Below are 22197 nucleotides of genomic sequence, written 5' to 3' on the forward strand. Positions count from 1 at the left end.
AGGTTTTCCTTGAGGTTTTTCTGTTTTTTGCTTCATCCATTTTCCCTTCCATCCTGACAAGTGACCCAGTCCCGGCTGATGAGAAACATCCCCATAACATGATGCTGCCACCACCATGCTTCACAGTAGGGATGGTGTTCTTTGGGTGATGTGCTCTGTTGGGTTTGTGCCAAACATAACAATTTGCCTTTGGGCCAAAAAGTTCCATCTTGGTTTCGTCAGACCACAAAACTTTTTGCCACATGGCTTCAGAATCTCCGGAGTGGTTTTGTGCATCTATCAAATGGGACTCAAGGTGGGCTTTTTTGAGTAATGGCTTCCTTATTGCCACCCTTCTGTACAGGCTCGACTTGTGGAATGCTTGGGATATTGTTGTCAGATGCACACAGTGACCAGTCTTTACATAAAGGCATGTAGCTCTTTCAAAGTTGCCATTGGCCTCTTGATGGCCTCTCTGATCAGTCTCCTCCTTGCTTAGTCATGCAGTTTGGAGGGACAACCTGATCTAGGCAAGGTCTTGGTGGTACCATATGTCTTCCACTTCTTAATGATTGCCTTGATTGTGCTTCAAGGAATATTCAAGGCCTTTGAAATATTTTATACCCATCCCCTGATCTGTGCCTTTCAACAACTTTATCCCGGAGGTCTTTTGAAAGCTCCTTGGTGCACATGGTTGAATCTTTGCTGTGAAATGCACTACACAACAGAGGAAACCAATAGGAAGAGCTGATTTTATTCTGAAATAATCAGAATTACCACAATTTAATGCAGGTAGAGGCCAGTTAACTTGGTGTGTGAATTTGAAAATGATTGGTAACAACTGAGCTAATTTGCAATTGCTTTTATAATGAGGGTGGACACTTATCCAACCAAGATATTCTAGTTTTGTATTTTTAATTTTGTAGAATTTGATTTTCACTTGGAAGTTGTGGGTTACGATGTGTAAATAAAGATGGAAATTCTCTGATTCAATGCAATAAGGCAACAAAAGGTGAACATTTTGAAAGGCGGTGTATACTTTATATAGGCACTGTGTCCCGCAGTAATGATGCAAGCATAGAAAATGATTACTCAGGTGCAAGAGAGTTCAATTGATATGTGCTAGCCATGAAATTGTCTGGTATTTGATCAGCTGAAAAAGTTGTCAGACCTTAAAATAAAACAAACTAGAGTGAAGACGATGGCGTACCATCAAAAATCCCCACACGTCCCACCAAAAGGATCGTGCCAAAAGGATCGTCCATGTTTCCGAAAACATGGACCATCTTCTATCTTCTCATCCAAACTCTCTCTTCCTCTTATGTGGCGACTTCAATTGTCATCACGCCAGTTGGCTAGGTGTGGGTACCTCTCTCACCTGCCATGGGACATCAGCAAAAGCTTTCTGTGACTCATTGGGACTGACTCAATCGGTCAACTTCCCGACCCGGATCTCAACCAATGGTACTCCATCTCTTCTGGATCTGATTTTGACAAATTTCCCTGACAATATCTGCTGCTCTTCCTTCGCTCCAATTGGTTCTTCTGACCACGTCCTTATTAAAGTGGACATCTCTCTGGCTGTTATCAGAGAACCACCTCACCGCCGTCGAGTCTGGCATTTCACTCAAGCCGACTGGCAGGGTCTCCGAGCAGCCATCAAACTTACAGACTGGTCTCCTATCACTACTTTCTCAAACATCAACTCATCCTGGGAATTCTTTCAAAGAAACTTGCTCTCCCTCATGCACAGATTTATCCCCTCTCGTGTTCAGTTGTCTTACCCTTCCTCCCGCCCTTGGTTTACTGAAGCTTGTGGCGAGGCAGTTGTCCTGAAACAACTTTGCCTCATGGAAAGCAAACCCAACTGAGAGGCAATCTCAGTTCTTTCCACAAAGCTCGGAACAAGTGTGTATCTACCCTCAGGAGAGCCAGAAAACAACATCTTTCTCATCTCAAGTCTGAACTCTCAAACCTCTCTCCCTCCTCAAAATCCTGGTGGCGTTTAATCAAATCTGTTTCTGGTGTATGTTCCCCCTCCATCCCCTCCCTTACCTCAAATGGCCGCACTGCTGATTCCACACGTGATAAAGCTGAATGTCTAAACTCGGTGTTTGCAGCTAAATCTTGTGTCCCAAACCCATCACTATCTCTACCCACTTTACCCAGTCGCACCCAACTGTCCCTGGACTCTGTATCCTTTTCTCCTGACAAGGTGGAGAGCTTGCTTTCAAACCTCGAGTCAGATTCTGCAACCGGTCCAGACGGCATCAGCCCACGTGTCCTCAAAGCCTGCTCTTCTGCTCTTGCTCACCCTCTCTCTGTTCTATTCACCCTCTCATTTTCCCAAGGTCATCTGCCATCTGCTTGGAAATCTGCTAACATCACTGCCCTGCATAAAAAAGGTGCAAAAACAGATCCCTGTAACTATAGACCAATCAGCCTTCTCCCAATCATCAGCAAGGTTATGGAATCCATCATCGCTTCAGACATGAAATCCTTCCTCTTCTCCAATGGCTTGATTTCCAATCATCAATTTGGTTTCAGACCAGGTCACTCTACCCTAGATATGCTGCTACTGCTCTCCCATCAATGGATGGAGGTCCTCAATGCCAGACAGGAAATCCGAGCCGTATCCCTGGACATATCACGTGCTTTTGACACAGTCTGGCACCCTGCCCTACTCACCAAACTCTCTGCCCATGGTATTCAAGGCCATCTCCACTCATGGCTCGCAGACTTCCTCTCCTGTCGCAGTCAACGTGTGGCCCTAAATGGAGTTCTTTCATCCCCTCTTCCTGTGCAGGCTGGAGTTCCTCAAGGTAGCGTTCTGGGCCCTGTTCTTTTTCTGGTTTTCATCAATGATCTCTCGGACTCTCTGGAAAATCCTCTATTTCTCTTTGCCGATGACTCAACCCTCTGCCGTACCATCTGTCATCCCTCAGACCGGCAAGCAGCAGCTTCTTCGCTCACTGCAGATCTGGATAAAATCACAAACTGGTCCAACACGTGGAACATGTCTTTCAATCCAGACAAATCTCACACTCTCACTATGTCTCTTCGAAAGGACCGTTTACAAAACCCCCCATCCACTTTCTCAACAATCCTCTGGAAGAAGTCTTTTCTTTCAAGCTTCTGGGTCTCACTATCTGCCATGACCTTTCCTGGGAAAGTCACATTTCCAACCTTGCCTCAAAAGCCAGTCGCCGAATGGGAATCCTCCGTCATTGCAAAGTCCTTCCTCGGCCCTCTTGAGCTCCTGACCACTTACAAAGCTTTTGTCCGTAGCCTGATGGAGTACTGCTCTCCCCTCTGGGCTGGTGCTCCCTGCCTCCCACCTTTCTCGACTTCACGCTGTCGAAACCAGGGCTTTTAAGATCATTGGCATCTCCCGCAATGAAGCTGAGTCTTTGGGCCTCTCACTCAATCACCGCAGGTTGGTCGGTGGTCTTTCTGTCTTCTACCGACTCCTCTCCAGCCTTGCCCCCCCTGCTCTCTCTGCGATTTGTCCCAACCACATTTCCACAGGGCGCTCAAGGTCCGCCAACAACCCCCTTCTGGTAAAACTACCAAAATCACGAATCACTGCTCATCTTCACTCTTTCATTCCTCTTTTTTCCCGCCTTTGGAATAAACTTCCTCACTCTATTCTTTCCCATTCTTCCCTTCAGGCTTTCAAAACAGCTGTTCACCACCACCTCTTATCTTCCCCCATCCAAATCCTCGATCTTTTCTACCCCGATAATCCACCCAAAGCCCACTTCCTTCAATTCTCCTGCTTTCCTTCCTGAAAGTCCCTTTAATGTCCATCTTCCCCTCGCCATGTTCCCCGTCCCATCCCCATCCCTCTCCCTTCCACAGTTCACCTGTGTCTGTTCCCTAATGTTTTGTCCTTCCACTCCCGCCCCTCTTGTCTCATGCCTCCTTGCTGTGAGTTGTGTGTTAGCTCTCATACGAGCCTCGACCAAGGTATACAAAAAAAAAAAAAAAAAAAAAAAAAAAAAAAAAAAAAAAAAAAGCAAATTGAAAGATGGCAAAAGGTTCCATCAGGAATGACCCAATGTCAAATTTGAAGTTAAATTTTTCCCCCCCCCCCACTTTGCCCCATGTGACCCCAAGTTCCCACCCCCAGGGGCATGAACTGGAGGTCAAATCCAAAAAAATTGTTACGCGTTTCATGCATCCCCAACATTGAGTGCACATACAAAGTTTCATTTTTAAATGTGACTTTAATTGTATTTCTGACAAACAACACAATCACTGTTGTTGGGCCTTGAGCCACACATCATAATGTACAGAATGTGTCTGCCGCATACACCACCCTCTCTTTCGTTTTGGAGAGAAAAAAGTATGTGCATGAGAGAGAGCAAATTTCTTTGAAAAAAATTCCCAGGATGAGAGTTCATGCAGATGAGAGTAGAAAATGGAGACCAATCTAGAAGCTTGATGGCTGCTTGAAGTCCCTGCCAGTCAGCCTGAGTGAAATGCAAGACTTGTCGGTGCTGAAATGGCTCTCTGAGAATGGCCAAAAAAGATGTCTAATTTAACAAGCATATGGTCAGATGAACCAATTAGAGCAGAAGAACAGCAGACATTTGCAGGGAAATTGGTCAACCAAATCCAGAAGAGATGATGTACAGTAAACTGAGGTCTGGGTCAGGAAGTGAACAGATTGTGTCAGTCCCAAAGTCCTTTGCTGAAGTGCCATGAAAGGAGAGAGAGAGGTACCCACACCCAGACAACTGGCATGATGACAGTTTAAGTCACCACATATGAGGAAGAGAGAGTTTGTATGGGTGGATAGAAGTTGATCCATGTTGTCAGTGAACAAGACTTGAACGAAGAAGTCCTTTCATTCAAGCTTCTGGGTCTCATCATCTGCCATGATCTTTCCTGCGAAAGCCACATTTCCAAGCTGGCCTCCAAAGCCAGTCGCCGACTGGGCATCCTCCGTCATGCAAAGTCCTTCCTTGGCACACCTGAGCTCCTGACCACATACAAAGCTTTTGTCCGCAGCCTGATGGAGTACTGCTCTCCCCTCTGGGCTGGTGCTCCTGCCTCTCACCTTTCTCGGCTTTACACTGTCGAAACCAAGGCATTTAGAAGCATTGGTATTTCCCACTGTGAGGCTGAATCTTTGGGTCTCTCACTCTCACCACAGGCAGGTCGGTGGTCTTTCTGTCTTCTACCATCTCCTCTCCAGCCTCACTCCCCTCCTCCCCTGCTCTGTCTGAGATATGTCCTCCCCATATTTCCACCAGCAACCCCCTTCTGGTAAAACTACCAAAATCAAGAATCACTGCTCACATTCACTCTTTAAATCCTCTTTTTTTTCCCCACCTTTGGAACATACTCCCACACTCTCTTCCCTCCAGGAATTCAAAACAGCTGTTCACCACCATCTCTTATCTTCCCCCATCCAAAACCATGATCTTTTCTATCCCCGTTAATCCACCCCAAACCCACCTCCTTCAAATTCCTGACTTTCCTTCCTGAAAGTCCCCGTCATGTCCATCTTGTTTACCCCGTGTGCCCTGCCCCCTCCCTCTCCCTTCCACAGATCTCTTCATGTCTCTGTTCCCCACTGTTTGTTTTTTTCCTTCCCTCTCCAACCTCTCTCGTCTCCTGCTCCCCTTTGTTGTGCATTTCTGTGTGGTAGCTCTCATGAGCCTTGACATTGTATCCAAAAAAAAAAAAAAGACATAAATGGAGTCATCACTGTTTTGTGGATGGTACAAACACACATATAAACAAGAGGTGGGAGCAGAGGAGAAGCCAGAGTTAGAGGTACTCCTGAGAGTGTGGTGGAGTGAGAGCAGTGCATGGAGAGTGGGGAATAGAGTTTTTGATTACCAGGGCAACTCAGCCACCAGGACGAGGCTCTGTTATATCATGCCGGAAGAGGAAGTAACCAGGGAGAGGAACTAAGGAGTTAGAGATGTCGTGAAGGAGGAAAGTTTGTTAAGCAGATTATGTCTGGTTTGTCAGTGGCAACCTACATTGAGAGACCTTTCAGAAGGGTATTGGACACACAAGCCTCGTGAAATACCAAATGAACACAGGAGAGGCCCAGCCTGTTCACCAGCTGGCCTGACGGCTTCCTTTAACCAAGAGGGAAGAGGATGAGTAGATGAAAATAATGAAGGATGCTGGAGTCGGATCCCTCAGTTAGTCCTTGGTTGTCACCCGTTTTGCTGGTCAAAAAGGAAAGATGGGATCACGCATTTCTGCATGCAGTATTGTCAGCCTAAACAACTTGACAATCAAGGACTCCTATCCCTTTCCCAGAACTGATGATACCATAAATGTCATGTCAGACTCCAATTGGTTCTCCACACTGGGTTTCAAAAGTGGGTATTGGCAAGTGGAGATGGATCAGGCAGGAATGGACAGCATTTTCCACAGGTAAGGGAATGTATCAGTTCACTGTGATGCCATTTGGATTCTACAATGCTCCTGCTACATTTGAAGTTTATGGAACGTGTACTAAATGGAATGCGATGGCAAACATGCCTCGTTTTTTTGGATGACATGTTACTACACGCTAAAATATTTGAACAGGCTGTCATTGATATGAGCAAAGTGTTTGTGTGCATAAGAAAAGCAAGATTGAAACTGAACCCGAGCTAATGCAAATTGTTATTGATATGAGCAAAGTGTTTGTGTGCATAAGAAAAGCAAGATTGAAACTGAACCCGAGCTAATGCAAATTGTTCGCAAAAGAGGAGGCGTATTTAGGCCACATGATTAATAGCGAATGTGTTACGACCGATCCGACAAAAGTGAAAGCGGAGGAAAGGTGCCCATACCTCAAAATCTAAAAGAGGTGTAAGTGTGTTTGGGCCTCTGCCAGAGCCGGATTTAGGCATGGGCAAGCTGCCCATGGGCCTCTACAACCAGGGGGGGCCTCCACATATTTTATGAGAAAAAAAATGTAAGGAAAAATGTATTTGTGAGTGCTTGAATGGTAGTTGGTAGTTAGTGGAACAGATAAGATATTCATCTATAACAGATACAAGATATTCATCTCATCTCATTCTCTATTTTATATAGAAGTTCAGATTCTTTGTTCTTGAAAAATATACTTAATGGATGACTGTAAATATGTCTTGTCACCTTTTTAGTATTCGAAGGTAGGGTGGGCCTCCACTACTGAAGGCTGCCCAGGGGCCACCACATGTCTAAATCCGGCCCTGGCCTCTGCTCTTCCCATCGGTGCTTTGTGGCAAAGTTCGCTGAAATTGTCAGACCTCTTCATTGGCTTACAGAGAAGGAGATTCGGCTTATTTGGCCAGGAAAGTGTGTTGTGGCATTCAGTAAACTGAAGAGATGCTTGATGACAACACCCATATTGGCTTACCCCACTGACGATGGAAAATGCATCCTTGACACGGATGCAAGCCAGGAGGGTTTTGGCATACTCTCGTCTCAGGTTCAGCAAGGCATAGAGAGAGTTATCGCATATTATAGCCCAGGTATCCGGAGGCCAGAGTGAAATTATTGCATGACACGCAAGGAGTTATTGGCTATACTGACTGCAATGATGCATTTCCACTCATGGGAGACAATTTGATGCAAGAAAACACCATTCCTACTTGCAATGGCTCTTATGGTTCAAGGAACCTGAGGGCTACATTGCAAGGTGGTTGAAGAAATTGCAGCAATACGATTTCAATGTGGCCGATATGGCTGGAAAAGTTCATGGGAATGGTGATGCTCTCTCTCGACATCCGTGCTTGCAGCAACATTGCAAATTCTGCACATGGCAAGACGACAGAGAACAACTCGCAGAAAGCCCCTTAAAAGGTCCTTGTCCATACTGGTAGATGCTGCGACCCAAGTGGTAGAGCAAACCATTCCAATAACCGCAAAGGAGGAATTCCGAACTTTGGATTGGAGCACGGTCCAACAGGAAGACTTGGTGCTGAGACCGGTGCATGAGTGGCTCAGATCAGTAAAATAAACCCCGCGGGGAGGAAGTTGCACCGTTCAGAGCAGAGAAAAAGATATTGGGCCACATTGGCAGAACTTACTCTGTTTAATGGATCATAAATCTTGCACTAATCGATAATAAACCGCTGGTAACTCTGTTTAACGGGCACAAACTCGTGTCATAGTCATCACCAGGAAGGACCAAGAGATGGTCATTACTGTTTGTTGCAAGCTTACAACTACGCCACACAATTAATCACGGGCGAAGAAAATGCTTACATGAATTTCCTTTCCCGAAAAGCCATACAGGGCAATCCTACACGCCCTAATCAGGTGACTGTTGAAGTACTCTTGGTGAAGAATGATGAGATCATGAAAGCTGCTTCATTGAGATCTTGCCAATGCTTTGAAAGGAAAAATGTTTTTTGTACTGGTAGATGCTTATTCAAAGTGCAGTACCTGGAAATAATCCCCATGATGAACATTGCTGCTGCAAACATTGTCCAAAACCTTAACATTTTCAGTGTTTTTGGTCCGTCATAGCAACTGCCGACAGAATACGACAGCCACTTAAACCATTGCCGAGTTCCAGGAGTTTCTCCCAGTGAATTACATTAAATATTCCATGATTGCCCCCAGAGCACCCTGCTATCAATGGTTTGGCAGAACATTACGTCAATTGTTTTAAGGAAAAGAATGACCAAAATCGGGGATATAAGAGATCAAAATTGGACTATTTAAGTGTATACAATCAGTTTCGTCAACCAAGTTAATGTTCGTTGCCTTCATCAAAATTAAATAGAGTGCAAAATACCTCCGGATTTTAAAATAGTTTTTATTTTGTGAAAACAAATGCTCTGGAAGCAGCCTGCAGTAGACCAGATGACAACTACCAGAGCAACGGTGACAGACGCCTTCGAATAAAAACATTGACAACCCTAGAAAGGAAAGGTCATACTGCAGTATTATATAGAAAAGGGCATTCTCCACCTTTTAAACTCACACCCGAGTGAGCATAGTCTACGGACATGTTTATAGGTGGTTGGCTATTATCAGAACAGAGCAGACGCCATCTGCTCCCCTCGCCCTTTTCCCAGACAAACTGAGTGAAATGGCCGAGCCTCCTTGTATCAAACAATGAGTTTCCTTACAAGGAACTTCAATACAGGAGGTGTCCATTAGACGCATCAAAGCCTGCATTCTAATTGCCAACCATGCTCTATCCTTTTCAGAGTTGTTTGTCCATGCTCGAGCTTTTTTTAAGATGCTGAGCATCAAGCAAGGAAGCACCATGTACCATATTTTTGTAAGTCTTTGGCATGACTTGGCTGGGGTCGGGTTTGAACCCGCTGAGCTCCTCGACTCCGATCGGACGCTCCAACCATTACACCATGAAATATAATCTCCTGCTAACTTGCTGCATTTGAATGGTTTCTTTATTCCTTGCAATTCTTCACAAAAAGTTTCATCCCATCTGTTAGAGCACAACTGACTGTGCACAGACTCATTAGACCACAACTTGACCATGGCCTACAAATGAGGCATCTCCCAAGATTGGTAGTGCATGTTTATGCTGACTATCACTTGCCCTTTTCGTGCCTTTCTCGTCCAAAGATAAGCATGAAGACACGTGCCCAAACGAGGTGACAAGTCCCCGACAGTCTCACTCAGCCACTCATTGACTTTGGCGTTGTGAATGGTTCACGGTTCCTACCAGGTTAGCGGTTTGTGAAGGTTTGAGCATGTATAAGGTGCTTGTGAGCGGTCAACCTGGCAAGAACTGTGAGCCATTCCCAATAGAAATGTGCCCAAGTGTCTTTAGATCTTTTTGCTTCAGGGACAAAAGCTTACCCACGTATTCATCCATGTTGAAAGTTTTTACATATCGAAAAAAGAGATCTCCATTCTTGTGGTACTCGATCAACTTGAGGTAACAGCCCAAAGGAGTACTCCCTGCAACACACACACACACACACGTACAATCAACATCTACCAAAAGTAAGTTGTGGTGGGGGAGTCATAAATGCAAGAAAATTAATTTGAAGATGTATGGAAAAAAAGAAAAAAAAAAAGGAAGATAAATGAGAAAATAAGTCAAAACAAGTTGAATACCAGTGGTACCAGAATGAAACAATTACCAGTAGGCAATCCCAGTGTGAAATAGCGGTCTGGACCAGGTTGGAATGAGACGATGCGGTTGCGGATGTATTTTGCAGCCCATTCACTGGCATCCTCATAATTATCCAAGATAACAAGACGCATGGTCTGCATGAAAAATAAATGGTTGTTACATTTTGCACAATTTACACCACCACATTAAAAGCAGTGTCTGACTGCTGGTATGTAGTAGGCAAAGTTTTAATGATCCAAATGAGTTTTGTCATTTTAAATACCTTTTAAAACACTTTTGCACAAAAAATGTAAACAGCAGAATGAATACAATCATCATCGCATCAACTAGTAATGGATATTCCGAATGCATTACATTACCATATAAAAGTATTTGATCTTCTTCTTCACCGTCAAAATACTCCCACCTTTCTTGTGGGGTCTGGGAGGTTCTGACACGTCTTTCAGCAAACCGGCTGGCCGGGACTGACGTTCGGTTATTTAAAGTATGTTATAGACTGTATTAATTCTTCAGCACCCTAAACTCCCCCAAACTTCACTTCATTTCGATAGGAAAACAAAATAGTCATCGTTTTGTGTCCTTCAAGAACATTCATTTTAATCTGGTAATTGTAGCTCCCTGTGTTCGCATACATCTGACTGGCTGGTTTAATATATTGATATTGGTAAGTTCAGTGCTGTGTGTGGTTACTCTCACTTTCCTGATTTTTACCCCATGCACGCAAAGTGAAAAGCATGGCCAAGAAATTCGGTCATGTCCGTCCGTCCGCCTTATCAGTTTATGATTGAGGAACAACTTGTTTTAATTGAATATTATATTTTGAACATGAATAGGAGAATAGGTTTACCATTATACAGCAATTTAACTCTGAATTTGTCCCGATCGCACATGCTCAGAGAGGAGTGAGATAATATTTTTACTGTATCTGCCTGCCTGATAGATCAGGTCAGGTATGGGAGTATGCGCCGGAGCAGCGCGTCGCTGCATCCACTTTCCACCGGTAGGTCCAGGGGCCTCCATCTGGCCATCCCCCAGGCAGATGCCTGGCCCATCCCCATCTCTTTGAGATGCTGATCAACCTGCTGCAACCATGAGGCACGTGGTCGGCTCATTGGCCTCCTCCACTCATGAGGCTCCCTCGCTGAGAGTATCTGGTGAGCAGGATCAGCATCAGGAAAACGAGCCACAGGTCCATGCAGCCGCAGCTTATGCAGATAACAAATCTCACTTGAGTCTCTCAGCAACCGCTTGTTGGTGATGCTCTACGCCCCTCACAGATTCCTCGCAAATAAGCCTCCTTGTCCACTCTCATGACACGCACAGTTTTACGCCTCAGCTCCCTGAACAGCTCAACTCTGCCATTAAGCCTGGCCCTGCGACTCTGGTCAATGGTATCCAGTGTCCCGAGAGACAAAATTCCTCTTCACCCTACAGTAAGTTCCAAGACATCCACCGACAAAATCAAGGATGGTGGTCTTGAAGGCACTCCACAACTCTTCAGGATCCCCCAAAGCACCCAGACCCCCCAAATTCCCACTCAGCCTGTTCACAAACTCCTCAGCTACCCTCTCATCCTTGAGCTTGCCAACATCCAGCTGAGGCTAGGATGGTACCATTCTCCCAGATTTAAGCTGAAACTTCAGAGTTGCTTCCACAAGCCTGTAGTCGGTATTGCGGAAAGGAGCACTCCGGTAGACCCTGCAGGTCTGGATCATCCTCCAGTGACCATCAATGAGCACATGGTCGATCTCCTTTGCCACACCACCAGCATTGGAATATAAAGTCCAGCGATGAGCTTGTGGGTGCTGAAACCATGAACCAGCTACCCTAAGTCCATGACTTCTTGAAAAGTCAAGGAACTTAGTGCTATTCTGGTTCACAGTTCCAGACCCATGGGGACCAACATGTCTCATGACCATCCCTATCAGTTCCAGTCGATGCAGAGAAATCCCCCAAAACAAGAAGAGTATCTCGCCTGGGGCAGTGATCAACCACAGACTCGAGCGTGGCATAGAATGCGTCATTCACGGTGAGATCACTGACCTCAGTCGGAGCATATACAGAGACTAGGGAAATGGCACCCAAGGAGTGACGAATCCTTAGTCTCATAATGCACTCGTTGACCGGTGTTATCTCAATTATCATTGGAGTCAGATTATTGGACACAGCTACAGCAACTCCTTGGGTATGGTAACCATCAGAGCAACCAGACCAATAGTAGGTGTAACCACCTGCCATGATCTCACCACTATCCTGTATATGAACCTCAGAGAGTGCTGCAACACCGATGTTAAAACACTTGAGCTCAGATGATAGAGAGGTGATCATCCCCTCTTAGGGATAGGACATTCCAGGCACCCACCCGAAGGGACCACATGTTAACCCAAGGAGACTGCCTTCTGGTGGGCAGCACCTCAGCACCACCCTGACATACGACCACAATCTGACCCAGGAAGGTTACCCCATGGTTTTCCTCCTATCATCAAAGAGTGGGGGTTCCGAAGGCTTTGCCCCAATCCCGTCATCCGGTGAGCTGTCCTGCGAAGGGCAGCTGCCCATGAGGTACTCCCACGGAGTGAGTTTTCAGATTTCTTCACATTTTTCTTGTGTTTTGTGGAGTGAAGTGTTTTATGGTGGCCGGAGTACAAATCCTGCCACCAACCTCCTCAAAAAAAACAACAACAAGGTAACCCAACTGCAGGAGGACGTCCGCAGACACAGTTGGGCACTAGATATGGATGGCCGTTGGCTCACAAAGAGCTCCTTCACCCTTTGACAGATTTTGTTTTTAATCCTGTTGGGTGTCCGTATCAAACACCCTCCTCACCAGGAAACCTGGTGGGGGAGATGGTTAAATCGCCGACAACCCGACCATGGAACAGGTTAGTACAGGTTTACATGGTACCTGTAGCAGGTCACAGATCTAATCTGGCCTGACAATAATCTGGTGTGCGTGTGCGTGTGCGTGTGCGTGTGCGTGTGTGTGTGTGTGTGTGTGTGTGTGTGTGTGTGTGTGTGTGTGTGTGTGTGTGTGTGTGTGTGTGTGTGTGTGTGTGTGTGTGTGTGTGTGTGTGTGTGTGTGTGTGTGCACGCGCTCTCATGTTTACTGTGAGATTCCAAACGATTTGTGTGATTTCCATATTGCCTGGTTGCTATACATGACCTCAAATCCAATCCTGAAATCCAGATTCACAGACCAGGTATATATTTGTAGATGGTTATTCTGAATAAAAGTGACTAAGTTGAGAAAATGGTTGTGATTTTGAACAATGTGCCCAAGGTCCAACACCTGGGAAATACAACTGAACATGACCACACATCTTGTTAGGAGAAACAAATGGCGAAAAGACTATTGCAACTCTGCAAATGAGGAGACCCCTCTGAGGAGGTTTACGACACAATTAGACTTGTCGGATCGCAAGGATCAAGGCTGTACGGTCTGCCAAAGACTCATAAAGATAGTGTTCCTCTCTGGCCGATCCTTTCATTGACTGGCTCTGCACAGCATGAACTCACCAGATGGTTATGTGAACTATTGCAGCCAGCACTGAGCAGTGTCTCAGGACATGTAATTTCGGATTCCTTCGCCTTCGCCAATGCCAAACGGTCCGTCACACAGCTAAACGAGAATTCCACAATGTGCTGATATGATATAGCCAGTCTTTACACGAATGACCCACTGACAGAAGTGATCGAAATCTGCGTACAACTTCTGTATCATCGTGACTTGACACCTCCACCAATCTCTGAGCCTGTCTTCAAGAATTCCTGAATGTGGCGACCCATTCTGTCAAGTTCAGTTTCAATGATTTAATGTATACACAGATTGATGGTGTAGCGATGGGATCCTCTCTAGGCCCTGTCGTGGCAAACATCTTTGTAGGTTACCGTGAAAAAACGTGTCTTTTCAGATCCACATCCTGGAGTTCAACCCCCTTCCATGTATTATCAGTACGTGGATGACATATTTGCTGTATTCGATTCAACCTCAGCATGTAAAGTCTTCTTGGCCTACCTGAACTCTCTCCCTCCATCCCTTGAGTTAACCTAAGAGATGGAACACTCCGGTGTACTTCCCTTCTTGGATGTCTTAGTTGAGAAATTGGCTGACGCTTATAAAACCACAGTCTACCGCAAGTCTACTTTTACTGGACAGTATACCAAGCACCCAAACGTCTACGGTTGGGCGGTTTACAAAATACAGGACGGATCTCGCACACAGCGTCCCGCGGAGCCGGCGCAGTTTCCGAAATAACTCCGTCCGTTACACGACCCACATCTCCCATCTGGGTCGGCCCACATTCTATCTCCTCACATGCATTCACACATGCCATGTCATTTGCACGATACTTACCTTCTGGCACACACTCCGGGACAATCACATCAGGGGCTTGGGTTAATACAAGAGATCCCAGGGCCTCTGCCCCCCCCAAACCTGGCATGTACCCTTTCGCATCATGCAACGGCTCCACCTAGTCACGGTCTGCCTCGAGGGAGCATATCGTCTCCCCTTGTTCCTGTGGGAGATTAATCCGACCTTCGCATTGGGTCCCAATACATTCCACAAGCTCAACCCCAATGTCCCCTACCAGTTGTGTGTGTGTGTGTGTGTGTGCGTGTGCGTGTGCGTGTGTGTGTTTTTCCTCATTAATTTCGTAAATTCATCCTTTACCTGTTCTATCTCCCTTCATGTCTCTGTTAATTCCTCCTTTGTCTCTTTTATTATTTCCGTCATCCCCTGTCCGAGTTTATCGGTTTCTCCCTTAGTTATCGTGGCGTCACTTGTCACCTTGACATTGCCCGTAGTCATCGCGGTCCGAACAGCCTCCACACTCCCCCTCGATTCGGTCATTTCTCCATGTTCAGTCCTGATCCCACTTACAAAACTCCAGCCCATGTTTTTCATATCACTACTCAGTTTTTGATCATTGGCATCCATTCGGTTTACCATGTTTTGTATTTCACCTCTCAGTGCTTGCGTTATCATTTCCATACACTGCTGCCTTGTCGGTTGCCATGATGAGGCCGATCCTCTACATCGGGTGTGGATCCCATGGGGATTGCTAAGTTCTCTGTGGGGGAAATTTGATGCAGTGGATGCCCAAGCATTTTCACCGTCTCAGTTGCCCCCAATGCTTCCTCTGGGTTTGGCTGTAGGGAAAGATCTCACTCACAGGTGTTGCCCTGAGCCACGGATTCCTCTAAGATTACCTCAGAACCCACCTGTACCAGCTCGTCTTGGCCCGCCATGGTTCGTACTGAGAATCAAATAAAATTTGGATCCCGCTCTTAATTTTGGAGGGAAGGGGGGGGGGTTGCTAAGCACATCACTGGTCCGAATCCCGCAAATTTCTCGATTGAGGCGGAGAGGTTCGAGATCCGAACTCCTGACACCAAACTGTTGCAGATTGGTGTCCTATAAATTTCTTTATGGGGGGGGGGGGTTAGAGGTCCCACTCCTGACTACCAAATTGTTGCGAGCCGGGGTCCAGTGGTGAGAACGACCGCTAGGTGGGGGAAGTTACGTCGTCTCCCACCAGACTCCCAGAATTGTAGGCTGTCGCTCACGGATAATTCCGTGACGCGGTGGATCGCTTAACCGACCGTGGACGCCAATAACTCAACTGCGTGGTGTAGGGTCTTCTTGTCTGGAACCAATTTACCGAATTAACCACACACTTTCGACTACCAGGGAACCACGCCCTCGATACACCTTGCCCGATCCGGATCACTCTGTCAACTACCAACTCCACCAACCACCTTTCAGGATCGGGTGCAGCCGAGCGGAACTACCAAGGACGTACGGGGGCTAGAATGAACAGATATCGGGAATAAAGAGCCGGCGAAAACTCAGATCCGAACCATGCTGGATCAATAATGGAAAAGACAAAAACGAACTGGGAACATTTCTACAATAAAGCGAGGAAAAATAGGTGGCACAGGAAACAGGTGAATTAACCTTCGCCATCGAAGATGGTCAGAGGTTACTGTTTTCACCCCTGTCTGTTTGTTTGTTTGTGAACAGTATTACGGAAAAACTCCTGGACGGATTTCAACGAAACTTGGTGGGGGGGTTAGGTATGGTCCAAGGATCATGCCATTAGATTTTGGACTTGGTACAAAGTCCAATATGGCCGCTATGGCAGCCATTTTGAAAAAAATATTTGAATTTGTTTTTGCATTTCTACATGTTTTAAGTGATTTCCAACCCCCCCCCCCCAAAAAAAATTTTTTTGCACCTTTTTTTGGCATTTCTACATGCGCGTCGATTGAGTTTAGTTTATTCGATCGTGGTTCAGTAGAGTGATCCGTTTTGACCGACAATGAATAGGATATCAGGTTCACTTAAGTGACCCAGCAGTATTGGCGGTGGAGGTTTTGCACTCTACCGAGTGCTCCCCCTCTAGTTGTGAATGTTGTGCAGGGGAAGATGAGAGAAAAATGTCGTACGACAATTTTACAGCAACTTAAAAAAGGAGACAGAGCAGACTTGTCGCGTGAATAAAACAGGCAAGATTTACAATGATAACTAAAAACACTTATGCAGTTCTACTTGAAGACGGTGCCAGACACAGACGAAAAGAAACCCAGATGCTTGCAAAGGACCCCCGCAGCCAGAGAGGGAGGTGAGTTGAGATCTCAGTTCTCTCGGGTACCTGAACATTGGAGGGAAGGGGTGCTCCATGGTGCGGCACCTGCCAATGGTCGTGCGGCTCGGTCCACGGCCGCTCGCGTGGAGACCGTGTCTGCGAAAGAGCCCGGGTCGAGTAGAGCGGAGTCCGAGGCGGGGATTAGGGTTTCCAGCTCACTTGCTCACCCTCTCAGCACGAATGCTCCGACTCTCAGCACTCAACCAATGAACCCTCTGACTCAGCTTCTACCCTGAGGATGGTGTCGTAATTTATAGATCTCCCTCAGCAGGGAGGGGCCTTGGTAAAGCCGACCTCACTATTCGCCCAAATTGGACGGGGCCTCCATGGGGCCGCCCTTTCTGGGCGAGGTTTCAGCCATACCTAGAAGCCCGCCCACTCCACACATGTTCGGACTCGCCAAAAAGGTACTACACAAAGATTCTGCCAAGAGAGTCGCCGGTTAGGCGAGTAGGCGAACACGTGCTTGTTCAGCCCATGCGAGAGTAGCAAGCGAGAGTCCGAGTCGACAGCGGGTGGACAGTGGTACGTTGTTCGAGGAGATATAAAGATTTATTAACCTAACTAAAAAAAAAAAAAAAAAAAAAAAAAAAAAAAAAATCGCAACGCACCCCAACGTCTTCCCACTACATACAAGGAGGGATTCTATCTACACATATACTTAATGGAATAACCGACTTCGGGAAAACTATGTCTGGATGCATATCGTTCCTAGAACCGTAACAATGGATGTGTGTATGTATATATATATATATATATATATATATATATATATATATATATATATATATATATATATATATATATATATATATATATATATATATATATATATATTGTGGTGTATAGTATGGTTCTGCCGATTGACGCTACGTTCTATGGTGATCAATGAAACCTCCATCTCGTATATTGTGATTTAACGGTCCTCTTATTACAGTGTACTCATACGTGACCGTACATGCGTGGCTGTACGTGCAAAAAAAAAAATAAAAACTTTCAAACCGCGTGCCAGAAACAACAACCACACAGGCTGTTCCTTCACTCTCACGTGCCCGTACGTGCAAACCCAAAAATAAAATAAAAAACTTTCAAACCGCGTGCCAGAAACAACCACACAAGCCCTTCCTTCGCTCTCATGTGCCCGTACGTGCTTGGCCGTACGTGCAAACCAAAAAAACCCCCCAAACCGCGTGCCAGAAACTACACAGGCCGTTCCTTCGCTCTCGTAAACGACGACTGGATTGGGGCATTGTGTTTATCCATAAATGCGCATAAGAAATCAAGAAATTATTAGAATACAGTAAGTCATCACTATCTGGAAGTCCGTACGTTGTAACCCGTAATGGGGAATGCGCTGAGAATCTCCTCCCCCAACGGCCATGCCTACGCAGCAACGTGTCCTGTCATTGGTTTGGTAAATAAATGGCCATAACTTGGGAACCACTTGTCCGATTAATAGCGAACGCAGTGAGCTTCATACTTAACGCGTGCACATGAGAGAATAGGAAACAACAACAACAACAAACAACAACACAATACCCCTGGCAATTTGGAATCCGTGTCGTTGGCTATGACCCTTTTGCTTCCGGTTTTTTAAAAATGCTGTGCGGTGTATAAACACGATTGGGTTTTATTTCTATCTTGTGAATATTACTTAACGCGTGCACATGAGAGAATAGGAAACAACAACAACAACAACAACAACACAATACCCTGGCAATTTGGAATCTGTGTCGTTGGCCATGACCCTTTTGCTTCCGTTTTTTTTTGTTTCCGGTTTTTGTCATGGGGAATGATGCATGCCGGGAGATAAAGGCATCGTCGGAGACATGAAAGACCCAAATAATATCAGACATGGTGTATATTTCCTCCACTGATTTTAATAAAGATATCTCCCGCATCATCAAAAAATAATTTTTAATCGTGATTTACATTATTTGATCGCTGATCCTGAATCCAGGCTGAAGTAACCGGAAATTACGTATACAGTTGTGAACAAGTTATAGGTAAAGTCGTAAGCGAATGCAAGAATTCTACATTCAATCTAGTATTAATTTTTTTAGATGAGATCCTGTTCTTGGCGGTGTAGTTGTTGCTGTGAAGGTAATGTTGAGGAATTTTTTTTTTCAGATGAGATCCTGTTCTAGGCGGTGTAGTTGTTGTTGTGAAGGTAATGTTGAGGTAATATTATTTTTTTAGATGAGATTCTGTTCGAGGCGGTGTAGTTGGTGTTGTGAAGGTAATGTTGAGGTAATATTTATTTTTTTCGATGAGATCCTGTTCCAGGCAGTGTAGAGTGTAGTTGCCGCTGTGAAGGTAATGTTGAGGATTTTTTTTTTTCAGATGAGATCCTGTTCTAGGCGGTGTAGTTGTTGTGGTAATATTGAGTTGTGAAGGTAATATTGAGGTAATAGGTAAAGTCAGAAGAATTGTACGTTTGCTTCTAGGCTTTGACTATTCCATATTATCAAACCTTGAAAAGGCACATACTCAGGTCCCCAGCAATATACCTGGCAAGTTTCAATTAGATCGGACCAGTGGTTGTCGATAAACGGCGGTCACAGACACACAGAGATTGCTGGAATTACAGATAGATAAGGGTGGTGTACCATTATTTAATGAAATTGAAGTCGCCACGTGACCACTGCGCGGGTTATTGTGTTCGGAGAAAGAAAAAAAAAGGAGAAGAAAGAAAAAAAAAGAAAGAAAAAGAAAGAAAAGGATAAAAAGAAAGAAAGAAAGAAAAAGAAAGATAAAAAGAAAGAAAGAAAGAAAAAGAAAGATAAAAAGAAAGAAAGAAAGATAAAAAGAAAGAAAGAAAGAAAAAGAAAGATAAAAAGAAAGAAAGAAAGAAAAGAAAGATAAAAAGAAAGAAAGAAAGAAAAAGAAAGAAAGAAAGAAAGGAGAAGAAAGATAAAAAGAAAGAAAGAAAGAAAGAAAAAGAAAGAAAGAAAGAAAGGAGAAGAAAGATAAAAAGAAAGAAAGAAAGAAAGAAAAAGAAAGCAAGAAAGAAAAAAAGAAGAAAGAAAAAAGAAAGAAAAAGGAAAGACAGAAAAAAAGAAAGAAAGGAGAAGAAAGGAGAAGAAAGAAAAAGAAAGAAAGGATAAGAAAAAAAGAAAGAAAGGAGAAGAAAAAAGAAAGAAAGAAGAAAAAAGAAAGAAGAGAAAAAGAAAGAAGAGAAAAAAGAAAGAAAGAAAAAAGAAAAAGAAAGAAAAAAAGAAAGAAAAAAGAAAGAAAGAGGAAGAAGAAAGAAAAAAAAAAAGAGAAAAAAAAAATAAAGAAAGGAGTCGAAAGAAAGAAAGAAGAAAGAAAATAAAATAAAGAAATTAGAAATAAAGAAAGGAGAAGAAAGGAGAAGACAGAAAGAAAGAAAGAAAAAAAAACCTCTCCTTTTAACCGCAACTACCACAGATAAAAAGCTTTCCTGGTTGGTCCAAAATACATTTGTGTAAAATGTGGAATGGAAAAGCATCTCGTGTATCAAACAAATGTAGTGTGAAAATTATTATTGTTGATAAAGATTTTTATTACATTACAATAAAATAACACTGAAAAGAAAAAGAGACGAGCAAAACAGCTTACTTCAGGAACTTGATTCAATCCACACGGCAAAATGTTCAACTCAACGCGACGCCACCACCAAGGAATACACAAGAATAGACAACAATAAAACTCACGTGTCACTCACGAAAAATTAATGACTGAAGATGTAAAAAGTCGAAGCTCGTGATTGCGAGGTAATCAGTCATCTGCAAGTCACGTGCTGCCCCTAATCCCCCAATGCCCACGTGACATCAGACGACTGTGGTTTCAGTCACGTCCCTTCCTCCTTCAAACTCCAATCGATTGAATAATTTAAAGTCCAAAAGGATTTATGCACAGGGAGCACGAGTTCCGCTTACCGACGTTGGTCCTCATAAACAAGCAAAAGCCCTCCACATGTTTTAAACTTGTAAATTTATTTAATTCACCTCCACCTACGCACTACAACGTCGTGACCAACAAACACAGGACAAAGCATCACGGTGCAACAACAAATTTTCCAACAATGGACCTCCAAAGCGATGTCGTCACGTTGGCATGACAACGTTCGACTGGTTCTCAACATAAGGACCCGGAAGCACGTTCGCTTCGATCGAACACGATTTACACGTTCTCCCCCCACGGCTGCGTGCCGTGTCGATCACCTCACAGGCGACAAAAACCCAAATCTTTGCAAAGAGGAGTCATTAATCCACGACCACGAAGCCAAAAGCGGTGTGAAGCGATCGGTCCCGTATGACTACGTGCGTACGTACGTACGTACGTATGTGCGTGTCTGCATTTTTTGGTTCCTTTGGTCTGGAACCACTTGTCGGATTGACATGAAATTTTCACCAGACATGCGACGACTCGTGTCGATTGTTATAATTATGATTATGACGTCATAGACCACGTGATGTGGCAGCCCTGTTGGAAAAAAAAGAAAAGAGAAACGTTGGACCTCGATCTCTGAAACCGCTCCATGGAAAAAAATGAAACTTGCCTTGGCACATGTCCGGTACTCCCCATGGGGAATAAGTGCGATTTTTTTTTAATGCTGTCATCGGTGCCTTCGTTATGACGTGAGAATTTCATAGGGAGAACACCACATCACAACAAAACAAGGAGATTAGACACAGGGAAGTCATTCAGCCCATAATGGCTGCGTCACAAACACCAACTCAAAAGGAGGAAATGCAAAATGTTTTTGTGGTGTTTTTTTCGGAGTTTTTGCATTACCCCTCCAGGGGAGGGGGCATGGGCTTGGTTAAAAAAAAAACACAAACACGAAACACCCATTGACGAGACCCCCACCAACAGCACTCCTTACACACGGACACAATGACCCATCAATGCTCAAACTATCTAAAAGTCCTGTCAACATCCCCACACCATTCTATCTCCATAACTTCCAGGTACCTATCTAATTCCAATTTAAACTTATCTGCTGCCACTACCTTTCCAGGGAGACCATTCCATGCATTAACTACTTTCTGAGTAAAAGTCCCTCCCCTGCCTCACTACCGTCCTAACTCTCCTCTTCTTTACTCTCAGGTTATGGCCCCTGGTCCTATCACTGTCTACTCTGTTGAATAATTCATCTGCACTGTGTCTGCACCTTTCATTATCTTAAACATCTCTATCATATCTCCTCGCAACCACCTCCCTTCTCGTGAATAAAGCCGTCTCCTTCAACCACTCCTCATAGCTGAGTCTAGCTTGGCCCGAAATCAATCTCGTAGCCCTATGCTGAACCTTCTCCATGGCATCTACTGTATGTCCTTCTGGAACTGGTGACGAAAACTGCACACAATATTCTACATGTAGCCCTCACTAAATTTCTGTACAATGTTAACACCACCTCTTTTGAGCCTGGTGTTGGCTTCGTGGTTAGGGTGGACGCTTGAGATCCTAGGGTCCTGAGTTCAAGCCCTGTTGGCCGCTGAATAAATACACCAGGGGGTTGACTCAGCCTGTCATCCT

General features: G+C 44.7%; 1 protein-coding gene across 3 annotated transcripts in view; it reads right to left on the reverse strand.

The window, feature by feature from the left end:
- Positions 1-20521, reverse strand: part of LOC147024732 (glucosamine-6-phosphate deaminase 2-like) — a 28691-nt gene extending 8170 nt beyond the window's left edge. The window contains exons 1-3 of one of the 3 annotated variants that reach the window (XM_085884926.1): positions 20381-20521; positions 10050-10176; positions 9763-9864 (exon numbers count right to left, since the gene is read on the reverse strand). In XM_085884926.1, the coding sequence (XP_085741052.1) occupies positions 9763-9864; positions 10050-10173 (226 nt within the window). In that variant the 5' untranslated portion in view covers positions 10174-10176; positions 20381-20521. Of the gene's footprint in view, positions 1-9762; positions 9865-10049; positions 10177-20274 lie in introns of all 3 variants that reach the window. The other 2 variants (XM_085884925.1, XM_085884927.1) reach the window with 2 other exon arrangements.
- Positions 20522-22197: the final 1676 nt, after the last annotated feature.

This window comes from Eptatretus burgeri, chromosome 6 (genome assembly GCF_056783735.1).
Source record: "Eptatretus burgeri isolate ZD-2024b chromosome 6, Ebu_testis_v1, whole genome shotgun sequence".
In the NCBI taxonomy this organism is placed as follows: domain Eukaryota; kingdom Metazoa; phylum Chordata; class Myxini; order Myxiniformes; family Myxinidae; genus Eptatretus; species Eptatretus burgeri.